At 40.6% G+C, this 12,605-nt stretch overlaps 1 protein-coding gene across 1 annotated transcript in view; it reads left to right on the top strand.

Annotated features, from left to right (window-relative positions):
• LOC124805606 (myrosinase 1-like) overlaps positions 1–12,605 on the top strand; it is a 43,269-nt gene that overhangs the window by 25,459 nt on the left and 5,205 nt on the right. The window contains exon 2 of the mRNA XM_047266172.1: positions 157–353. Coding sequence (XP_047122128.1) covers positions 157–353 — 197 coding nt within the window. The remainder of the gene's footprint in view (positions 1–156; positions 354–12,605) is intronic.

The raw sequence follows: 12,605 nt of genomic DNA, 5'->3' as shown, positions 1-12,605 counted from the left end.
TGTACACGTCTTCTATTTGCAGCAGAAGTAAATGTAGAAAATTTAAAACATCAATGTTTATGTGTGTTTCAAAGGGAATTCCACACAGTACATGTATTCTTGTGAGTAAAAAGAATTTTTCGCTTCGCTTCTGACGCAGGTATCGTTCTCTTACAGAATGAATTCAGGACTGTGGTATTGGAAGAGAGCTTCATGTTCAGATGTCATTCTTGTAATGGCTTTTGTGCTTGTAATGCCATTCCCGGAATCTGCCGCTGAAGCCGCGACCGACAGTAGCAACCAGTTCCCGGAAAACTTCTACCTGGGCTTCGCAACGTCAGCCTATCAGACCGAGGGGGCCTGGAACACCGACGGTGAGTCAGCTACCGGCTCCGTTACAGCCACGTTGCGCTTCGAAACATATCTGGATCATCACCCTGATGTTATTAATCACTGCTCACCAAAACTTCTTACCTGTGTAGTCATTAGTGTCAAAAGCAAAACGTGGCGCAATATTCTGTCTAATAAAACTGCACCAATAACTTGTTTTGTTTTTACTGTCATACTTGCGAACAAATAAGGTGGAAGAGATAGACAGTAGTCCTTAGAAATTTCTGAAACCACTGCGGAAAATGGCAACCACGAGACCATCCAGGTTGATTTGCAGAAACTCTGAGTTTGCTCAAATGCCGTCAGACGTAATCCACACAATCACGAAGAAAGCAAGAGGAGAGAAGTGCGAGAAGTATCGCACAACCTGCTTAATGACGCATACATCCAAGTTACTCAAATAACAATATAGAGAAGAATGGAAAACGGAAGTGGGGATCTGTTAGATGGAGATCAGTTTGACTGTCGCACTAGTGACGGTGCGACTGATGATGGAAGCAAGACTTAATGAAACTGAATCCTAAGATTACTAGCCCAAGAAAAAGCGTTCGATATTGTAAAATGATCGAAGATGTTCAAAATATGGGTAAGTTAGGAGTAAGCTGTAGGGGAAGACTAAGGGAAAAGACAGATAATACACAATATATTCAGTAGCCAAGAGGCCCCGCCAGGGTAGCCAAGAGCGCTAACGCGCTGCTTCCTGGACTCGGGTAGGCGCGCCGGCCCCGGATCGAATCCGCCCGACGGATTAACGACGAGCGCCGATGTGATGGCCACTCTTGATGTGGTTTTTAGGCGGTTTTCCACATCCCACTAGGTGAATACCGGGCTGGTCCCCATGTTCCGCCTCAGTTACACGGCTCGCAGACATCTGAACACTTTCGCACTATTCCATGGATTACACTCGACGCAGACAGTTGGGGTACACTAATTACGTCCCGGGGGGAACGGGGTGGCGGCAGGAAGGGCATCCGGCCACCCCTTAAATATTAACATGCCAAATCCGATTAACGATGGCTGACCCTGCGTAACTGCTTGACAAGGCTCAAGCAATAGAATGGATAGTAACCAAGAGGGAACAATGAGAATGGAAGGGCTAAGATTAAAAAGGGTGTTAAGAGAGGGGTACAGTCTTTCGCCGCTACTGATCAATCTGTACATCGAAGAACGAAAGACTTAAATAAAAAAGGTACAAGAATGTCATTAAAATTCGGAGTGAAAGGATATCTGTGACAAGATTCGATGATGTCATTACTATTCTCTGCGAAGGTGAGGAATAATTACAGGACGTGGAATGAACAGTCTAATCAGTATAAAAATGGATTGAGAGTAAACTGAAAAAAGAGAGCAGTTTTGTGAAAGAAAACATGTCCGTAGTAGGCCATGCAATCATATTATTTATTCATTGTGCACAACGAATATGTAATGCAACTGTACATCCTCCTAAGGATAATTTTTTCTTCCACAAAATGTTTGGAGATCCCACATATTAACAAAATTTTGAAGTCTAAAGAAATCAAGAGCAGCAGTAATGAAATTAGCAACAAAATTAATATTAAAATTCGTGAACAGTAAGCAGGCGAAGAAATTCTGCTACCCTGGAATCAAAATAATCAATGACGGATGAAGCAAGAAGGACGCAGAAAGCAGACTATCACAGGGAAACAGGGCGTTCCTGGCCTCATTCTGAGGAATAACTTTCTGAGAATGAATCTATGGATCACAGCATTATATGGTAGTGAATCATGGCTTGTGGGAAAACTAGGAAAGGCTCTCTGCAGAATCAGCGAAGAGAGGTACATATGGAAAACACTGACAAGAAGAAGCAACAGGATGATAGGATATCTGTTAGGACATCAGGGAATGACTTCCATGCTACTAGAGGGAGCTATAGAGGGTAAAAACTGTAGAGGAAGACCGAGGTTAGAATACATAAAAAAACGGAGGATGTAGGTTGCAAGTACTACTCTGAGATGAAGAGGTTGGTACAGGAGAGGAATTAGTGGTGGACCGCATCAAACCAGTCAGAATACTGAAGACTAAACATTTACAGAAAAAGTAATGTTTATTTTATTAATAATAATACTCACAGTATCCGTTAAAATAACTCTGGTGTACTTAATCTCTCTCAAATTTGTTCTAGAATGTTCCTTTCCTCCTTCACCAGGTAGAGCTTGCAACTGGGAGCGAACGTGGAGCTTAGCACTAATGATACTGTAGCCAGGAGCCGTTGTACAATCTGTAATGGAGTGTCAAATGTAGGTTATATGCTCCTCAATGCATATGTATTCCGTAATTTTCCTGTTGATAACTAACAGCTTACATATCTTTAGATATAACCTCAATTAGAATACAAATATGCAGTTGTTGACGGCGCAATTAAGTTTACTACGAAAACAATCCAAGATGCATAAGAAATATACATTCAGCCCGTATCGTCTTTAATCAGTTATCTTCCGGCATTCATTTTCGGTTGCCTTTCGAGGGTTATGGGTGGAGTAGTAACCAACACTAATCGTCCAATTTTGGTTCATTAATAAGTAATAATTGAATATGATATGAAAGTTTATGGTGTGTATGTAGTGCATAACATAAGAATTAGAAAAGACATGGTAATGGTAAAAGCGCGTTAATGAGAAGAAGTAGAATTTTCTTATCTAGGAAGCACGATTACACAGGATGGCCAACGCAAGCATGATATCGTAAGTTAACTGGCTCCTGCAAAGGAATGTTTATTCACTAAAATAGCTCTATTAGTATCAGCTTGTGATGGTACGTAAATTACACAACCATTACGGCAGCTCACCTGAACCTCTCCATACCAGCAATATTCTACTTTGTTTCTGTAAAGTAGTTGACATATTTCTGAGACAACACTCAGATTTGATTTCATTAATGTAGAAGTACTTTGATTCATCGATAAGTTTATATTGCAATGATATTATTCTTGTGTGTATTCTTTCTTTTTTCACTACCATCTTTGACGTACTTGTAACTCCTGATTTTTGGGCGCGTAAGCGATTAGTTAGTTAGTTAGAGAGTTAGAGACTGTAAAGTCAAGTCTTGGACGTCATGTTGGAAAGACGCATATTGTAGTCAGCTTATAAAATGTGAACTTTAACAGTGAGGAAGATGTTTTCAAGTATGTTTTGTATTGTGAAGTGATGTTTTGTGTGTTACGTGATATTGCAGCAAAAGTAATAAAAAAGAAGTGTGAGTTAAATTCGGAGTGCTGATTACTTTTTTATATCACCATTGTGCTAACTTTCAAAGGTTTAATCTTTAAGAATGGTTTGTGAAACACATCTAAAAAAACTTTTGAATATAGCAGAATAAAACCTAGGCCTCTTTGCATCCTAGCTTGGAATCATCACCACCTAGATTTTCGACGATTGAACCATGATTTTACAATGAGACCAGCGTGGGAAACACGAAAAGATGAGTGCCTAGTTTATTCATTATTACATGAAATGACTTTATTAACTGTGCTCTAATGACACCCGCCACATAATAACTTTGTTGTTGCCCGAAATTCAGTATTTAGCAGCGTGAGCAACACCACAATCATTATTAAATTTTTTCTTTGTTGTGGTAGGGTTGTTAGTAGCTACAGATATGGAAACGTGAAATAAGTTCCCGAAGTGAATGTCTGGAGGACATCATTGCGTGGAAATGAACTGCCGACGATCGCAAATCTGGAGAGGGAGAAACTGCAAGGATTTGAAATGTGATGCTATATAATGTTAAAAATGGAGTTTACAGTTAAAGTGCCGGAAGAAAGATGTACTAAAACGAGAAGCAGGGGAAACAAGATCATAGAAGACCGTAACCACAAGAATGGAATGGTTGGAAGAACATCTGCAGCAGCATCCAACTTTGTGCTGGAAGAAGCACAAGAAGTAGTGGAAGACAAAGACCAGGAACTACTAGACAGCTCATAGAGATCACTGGATCTAGTACTCACATCGAGATAAAGAGATTAACGCACGACAGAAAAAGACGGAGTATTGCATCATTTCAGTCGATAGGTTGACGACTTAAAAAAAAAGTAGTTAACTGCCAATAACTGGCAATCAAATGGTCTGCTCGCTACATGTGTGTGAAGAAGTAGGAGAGTGCAACGGTACTGCAGTAGGTGAAGTCGAGACGAACATATTGATACAGGACGTGTATGGCCTGTCAAGACGGGAAGCAGCCTCAGAGTGGCCTAGGAAAACTACCTTCCCGTCTCCTCTGTATCTCTTTTTTTACGCAACCTTCCCTTCTACAATAACCTATGAAACCTTCCCTTAGGATTTCTATCTCTTGCTTAATAATAACAAATGAAATCTTCCCTTTGAAATTTATTCTCTTTCTCTATCTTCGCATACAAATTTAATTGCTGCTTATTAAAAGTGATTTTCTGATTATTTCGACGAAGCATGTTTACTGTTACTGGATCGCCATCTGGCTGCTACATCGAAATGCGACACGAATATACTTACTCTGTTTTACAATACTTTATTAGCTGCCTGGTGGGCTGTCATAATAAGTGGCTGTATTTATTACCAAAGCTGACGTTATTCTTTAATTAATTTGACTGACGTTACGTAATTCATAGTTAAACTTTTTCTTGACAACAATAAAATTTTGCAAAGTTATACGTTGATGGTTTTTGGGATGGATTATATGCAATACTGCTGGCAAAAATTAATTATATTCTGAATGAAATGATTTTACAAACGTTCAAATGGGACTTACTTTTCACAATAATCTTACAACTAACATTGCGCAAACATACCTTCAGTAGTCTTGAGTTTCTCAAAAAAATAATTCAATAATATTAGTTCATCTTATGATAATAGTTAGCTGATGTCTCTGTACATCACTGATGTCTCTGTACATCCGTTTATAATCTCTTGTAAATCATAGCTGATGGCTGGCAGGCACACCGCTCCTCTCAACCTCTCGCTTCAGACCTGCTACCGACTCGCTTCACTTCTCGCTTACTACTGACTTCCTACGAACGCTAAAGTGCGGTCTCTACCGCCAACAATGCTTTCTGGTGCAGACAATCCCTGCTACCATTACAAAATGTATCAATGCTCGGTCTTTCCCGCTCTTTTCTTAAAATGTATCCATACGCGGTCTCTCCCGTCCTTTTTAAAATTACAGGGTTATTACAAATGACTGAAGCGATTTCACAGCTCTACAATAACGTTATTATTTGAGATATTTTCACAATGCTTTGCACACACATACAAAAACTCAAAAAGATTTTTTAGGCATTCACAAATGTTCGATATGTGCCCCTTTAGTGATTCGGCACACATCAAGTCTATAATCAAGTTCCTCCCACACTCGGCGCAGCATGTCCCCATCAGTGAGTTCGAAACGGTAAGGCTTCTGATTTAGCCTTTTCCGTAAGATTTTCCAAACCGTCGGCTGTGGTACGTTTAGCTCCCTGCTTGCTTTATTCGTCGACTTCCGCGGGCTACGCGTGAAACTTGCCCGCACGCGTTCAACCGTTTCTTCGCTCTCTGCAGGCCGACCCGTTGATTTCCCCTTACAGAGGCATCCAGAAGCTTTAAACTGCGCATACCATCGCCGAATGGAGTTAGCAGTTGGTGGATCTTTGTTGAACTTCGTCCTGAAGTGTCGTTGCACTGTTACGACTGACTGATGTGAGTGCATTTCAAGCACGACATACGCTTTCTCGTCTCCTGTCGCCATTTTGTCTCACTACGCTCTCGAGCGCTCTGGCGGCTGAAACCTGAAGTGCGGCTTCAGCCGAACAAAACTTTATGAGTTTTTCTACGTATCTGTTGTGTGTCGTGACCATATGTCAATGAATGGAGCTACAGTGAATTTATGAAATCGCTTCGATCATTTGTAATAGCCCTGTATATCAATGTGCGGTCTCTTCTGCCAACAATACTTTGGTGCAGACATTCCCTGCTGTCACAATTATTTCCAACGTGACAAATATTAATTATTCCTACTTAATCCTATTAATAAAATATAAACAACTTTCATAAATTGTGGTTTGACAATGGACAATAGAAATATGCACGTCTTATGTGAGCTACAGCGCATGGGCGCAGGGCGACATTTTGTCTTAAGTCACCACTGAATATTAAAAACATACAATGAAAAATAGACGTTTGTGTAAATTTCACCTCAAAATATTATGAATGTGAACAGCTCAATTAAATGTGCCTTCAAGTTAGCATAAATTATATCAAAGCAAAATTCTTCCAGTTATGTGACATTCAAAGATAAGAGTAATTCGGAAGTTTCAAACACAGATTTTCTCGTGTCATGGAAGCACATTCCAACAGCGATGGGATTGGTTCTCGTTATAATAATTAAGATCTTAAGTAATTTCATTCTTTTTCTCCAATGGCTGAATGTTCACACGCACACACACACACACACACACACACACACACACACACACACACACAGTAAAGAGATACGAATATTATCGTGCCAGAAGAAGTACACAGCCTTCTTTGTTTTCAAAATGTAAAATATAAAGACATGGAATCAGAATCTTACAACGCGGAAATTAATCTCTGCGTTACAATTTCTCTACATTTTATTGTTACGACAGTACTAACAATTAATCGTTTTTCTTGTCTGGCCTTCTTGCTACGAAACTATTTTGTTTGGAAGGATTTAAGTTTAGAACAAAAAGTATGCGTAATTAGTTTTTCCATAAGGTTTAAAAATATATTTTTTCTTTCATTACCATCACGGAAAAGTTCAAATCAACAATTTTAAAGAAACAGCCGATTGAACCGGTGGAGTAAGTGAGCAACAGGATGTTGAATATTTCACGTGGTGCACATGGGCTGTGGCTTAAGTGAGTTTTGTATGCCAGTTTGAGGTTTCTTCCCAGTCTGATATACCGAAAGAGTCCTATATCCAATTGTTCGTCACGACCTCCCCTACAACGCTATGACACGTGCCTACTCTATTTAACACATATTAAAATTTATTAAATTTGTTCATTATGGCGATCAAAACATACTAACATTTTTTTCTCGGAAAGTCTGGCGAAGTGAACAAACTAACTCGTCACGATATAACGTGATTTCCCACAATATTAAGGAATCATTCCTTATTGCATAGTAGCCCAGTCTGTCTTTACATCTCGAAATATCTATTTACGCCGTGATTCTACAAACGTGCACTTGAAATCTATAGGAAAATGACATACATAGAAACTAAACGACAACAGTGTACAGGATATGTTTATGAATTACGGAAAATGCTGTTAAAGCAACAGTTCAGTCGAACTGGAGACCCACAGTGATTGTTTTGATAGTACTTCCTTGTCCGCAAAAGTCATACCAATTTCAGAACGTAATTACCTGTTAAAGCAACAGTTCAGTCGAACTGGAGACCCACAGTGATTGTTTTGATAGTACTTTATTGTTCGCAAAAGTCATACCAATTTCAGAGCGTAATTACCGCTTTCGGCCGTCATCGGCCATCATCAGATCATAAAACAGATGCCGTGCGTTACTCCCAACCACTATGGAGAGCGCAAATGACATGAGATTTCGACATGGCTGGGACTGAATGCTCTGATGATGGGTGATATGGCGGCCGAAACCGATAGTTACGTTTTTAAATAAGTCTGATGGTGGCAAACAATAAATTATTTTCGGAAAGTATTTATTATGTGAATAGTTGCTTCAACACTTTTGGGAATCTTCTATAACCTTTGCACTCAATCGCAGCACTGGTGTCACACGTCCTACCATATCCTTGGAAACTTCTAAATGCAATACTGGCAGAGGTGTACTGCAGCTGTGACGGTACCTTCCCTACTGTTTGTCAAACTGTCTTTCCGAGGGTTCATTTCGTCTTACGGCGTCTGTTAATTTCATGACTTGGCAAACTTTTTCTATTGTAATTTTGTGCCCAGATGCCGTGGGTGTTCAAATGGTTCAAATGGCTCTGAGCACTATGGGGACTTAACATCTGAGGTCATCAGTCCCCTAGAACTTACAACTACTTAAACCCAACTAACCTAAGGACATCACACACATCCATGCCCGAGGCAGGATTCGAACCTGCGACTCTAGCAGTCGCGCGGTGCCGGACTGAAGCGCCTAGAACCGCTCGGCCACCGCACTCGGCTATGCCATGGGTGTGTGTCGTGTAACCTTCGTTACTTGTGTTGTCGTATTTTAACTGTCTGTGTATCGTATTTTCTGAGTTAGGAATTGGGGACCAGCCCAACATTTACCTCCGCACATCTACCATCGTTGGTTCTCATTGGGCTAAGAATTACTCAAGACTTTCTTGGAACGTCAAAACCAATCGGTTTTTCGGAGATACATAGTAATTTCTTGAGATCTGCAGTTATAGTATCTATTTACCAGTATTGTGCAATACCAAACTTGTCATTTTCTAAGCGTACATTTTCCGCAAATTATGGTTTTTCTAGAGTGGAGTCGTTTAAGACTTACGTTATCAAAGAATGAATGAAAAGGAAGATATTGAATGTTTCGAATGTCTCTAACGCATCTAAGAAGTGCGTGTTGTCTTTGCTGTTGTTGTGGAGGTATATGATTTGGAACTGGTAACCTGAGAGTGGGTCAGCCTGACGAGGAAGCAGTGTTCTGCCACTGAGTAAACTAGAGCTAAAGCTGTTGATCGTAGCGTAGACGCCGAAGAACACCATGTGCTTCCGTGCAGCTTCTTTATGACATAATTCCTTGAACAATGTTTTGCTGTCTTTGTAAGGTATTCCTTATAGCTTAACGTTCTGTCTGAAATAACTCCTATATACTTCGGTTCTTCCCACTCTATGGTGTACTGTTTCAGCAGCTGTGGTTGGTATTTCAAAAGAAAAACAAACTTGCTTGCAGAGGAAACAATACTTTTACTGACGCGTTTCGACCTTCTGGGGATTCATCAGCAAATGTGTTTGTTTAAAGTACGCACATGGTCCCGATAAATTTGACTAATCCAAATATTCCAGTATATTAAAATTTTCTGACAATACCGCAGAAGACCGAAACACGACAACTGAAATATTATTTCCCCTGCAATCAAAACTGTTTTTGTTTCGTCCCCGATGCTTTGGAATTTTAATGTATTAATGTGATAATCTTCAAAGAAATTCAAGGATCCATGTTTTTACGTTTATTGTTTGGGTGACAAACTCCATTAAAGGAAAAAGTTACCTATTCCAATCAAATCATTTGTTACAATATCTTCTGTTTTCTCAATTTTCTTGTGTTGAGCGGTTAAAGGCGCTGCAGTCTGGAACCGCAAGACCGCTACGGTCGCAGGTTCGAATCCTGCCTCGGGCATGGATGTTTGTGATGTCCTTAGGTTAGTTAGGTTTAACTGGTCCTAAGTTCTAGGGGACTAATGACCTCAGCAGTTGAGTCCCATAGTGCTCAGAGCCATTTGAACCATTTGAATTTCTTGTGTTGGGTAGCTAGTCTCCCGTTACCAGCGCATTCAAATTTAGAGATGTTTTTGCAGGCTTATCAGCAATATACGAGAGCATGCTAAAAAGTAATAATCCCAAATTCTTTATTCTACTCTCAGTACCGGTTGAGCTGCAACCTGATCCGCATATTACCCGGTCGACTTTTTCGCTTCCCTCACGCGACTCTCTGCAACTAGACGGCTTCGCACTGTAGCGTGTAACATGGCGGTATGTAACGTAACTACGTCGATGCGTGAGAAACAGTGTGCTGAAATCGAGTTTCTTACCTTAGAAGTGAAACATGGACGATAAATAGTTTAGACAAGAAGAGAATAGAAGCTTTCGAAATGTGGTGCTACAGAAGAATGCCGAAGATTAGATGGGTAGATCACATAACTAATCAGGAGGTAATGAATAGAATTGGGGAGAAGAGGAGTTTGTGGCACAACTTGACCGGAAGAAGACATCGGTTGGTAGGACATGTTCCGAGGCATCAAGGAATCACTAATTTAGTACTGGAGGACAGCGTGGAGGGTGACAATCGCAGAGGGAGACCAAGAGATGAATACACTAAACAGATTCAGAAGGATGTAGGCTGCAGTAGGTACTGGTAGATGAAGATGCTTGCACAGGATAGAGTAGCATGGAGAGCTGCATCAAACCAGTCTCAGGACTGAAGACCACAACAACAACAACCCTAGAAAAGTTCGTCCAAACAAGGAAGCACTCTCTTCTCCAGCATGACAATGCCCGATCACACACGAGCGCTGCGACATTTGCAACAATCCGACGCCTTGGGTTTACTGTAACGGATCATCTTCCATGCAATACCAACCTGGCTTTATCCTATTTTCATCTGTTACCGAAATATAAAGAACACCATGGAGGACTTCACTTTCATAGTGATGAAGCAGTGCAAGCAGAAGTCACGTTGTGGCTCATCAATGAATTCAGACTTCCTTCAGTGACGCTATCAACAGTCTGGTCTCTAGTTGGGAGAAATATGTTCGTCTCCAAGGTGACTATGCTGAGAAATAAATACGTAGATATGAGAAACAAAGACGTAGAATGTTAACAAACTTTGTTTTTATGAAAAGTGTTTTGAGTTTTCCCAGAATAAATTCGAAGGCATTACTTTTCGGCACGCCATCGTACCTGCTTGAGAGCCGTACAGATTACAATTACTCATCTAGTGTGACTCTCAGGTTCAGTAGAAGATTTAGCGCCAGCAGCTGACGCAATTTCTCTAATTTCCCTATTCCTATGTCTACTAGTATCCTGTATTAGAATCACAATTTAAAAGAGCTTTGGAATACTTAAGATCAAATAAGGTAGAAGGAATAAATAATATTCCGTCAGAATTTCTAAAACCATTTGCGGGAAGTGGCAACAAAACGTCTATGTTATGAATTATGAGTCTGGCGAGATACCATCTGCCTTTCGGAAAAATATTGTCCAGTAATTCCGAAAACTGCAAGAGCTGACAAGTGCAAGAATTATTTCATAATCAGCTAAACACCTCATGCATCCAAGTTGCTGGCAAGAATAATATACAGAAGAATGGAAAAGAAAACTGAGAATGTGTTAGATGACGATCAGATTGGCTTTAGGAAAGGTAAAGGCACTAGTGGGACAATTCTGGTCTTGCGGTTGATAATGGAAGCAGGAGTGTAAATGAAATGAAATATCGTGTGGCTAGGGCCTCCCGTCGGGTAGGCCGTTCGCCTGGTGCAGGTCTTTCGATTTGACGCCACTTCGGCGACCTGCGCGTCGATGGGAATGAAATGATGATGATTAGGACAACACAACACCCAGTCCCTGAGTGGAGAAAATCTCCGACCCAGCCGGGAATCGAACATGTGCCCTTAGGATTGACAGTCTGTCACGCTGACCACTCAGCTACCGAGGGCGGACAGGAGTGTAAAAAAACCAGCACAGATTCGTAGGATGTGTCGGCCTGGAAAAAGCGTTCGACAATGTCAAAACCGGCCGAGGTGGCCGAGCGGTTCTGGGCGCTTCAATCCGATACAGCGCTGCCGTTACGGTCGCAGGTTCGAATCCTGCCTCGGGCATGGATGTGTGTCATGTCCTTAGGTTAGTCAGGTTTAAGTAGTTCTAATTCTACGGGGCTGATGACCTCAGATGTTAAGTCCCATAGTGCTCAGAGCCCTTTGAACCATTTGACAATGTCAAGTGATGCAAAATGTGCGAAATTCTAGGGAAAATAGGGATGTAGGGAGAGAAGGGGTGTTACACAATATGTACAAGACCCAAGAAGGAACAATAATAGTGGAACACAAAGAATGAAGCGCTCGGATTGAAAAGGGTGTACGACAGGGATGTAGTCTTTCACTGCTACTGTTCAATCTATACATCGAAGAAACAACGATGGAAATAAGAGAAAGGTTCAGGAGTGGAATTAAAATTCAAGGTGAAAGGATATCAATGATACGATTTACTGATGACATTACTATCCTTAGTGAAAATTAATAAGAATTACATGATCTTCTGAATGAGATGAGTACAAAATATGGATTGAGAGTAAAACGAAGAATGAAGAAAGTTATGAGAAGTAGCAAAAATGAGAACAGCGAGAAACTTAACATCAGCGTTGATGGTCACGAAGTAGATGAAGCTAAGAAATTCTGCTACATTGGCAGCAAAATAAACGACTAAGCAAGGAACAAGGAGAACATCAAAAACAGAATAGCACTGGCGAAAAGGGTATTCCTGTCCAAGAGAAGTCTAATAGCTCAAATATAGGCCTTAATTTGAGGAAGAAATTTCTGAGAATATT

The sequence above is a fragment of the Schistocerca piceifrons genome, chromosome 7 (assembly GCF_021461385.2).
Source record: "Schistocerca piceifrons isolate TAMUIC-IGC-003096 chromosome 7, iqSchPice1.1, whole genome shotgun sequence".
Lineage (NCBI taxonomy): Eukaryota > Metazoa > Arthropoda > Insecta > Orthoptera > Acrididae > Schistocerca > Schistocerca piceifrons.
Note: the sequence above shows the minus strand (reverse complement) of the source record. Positions and strands in the feature narration are given on the sequence as shown.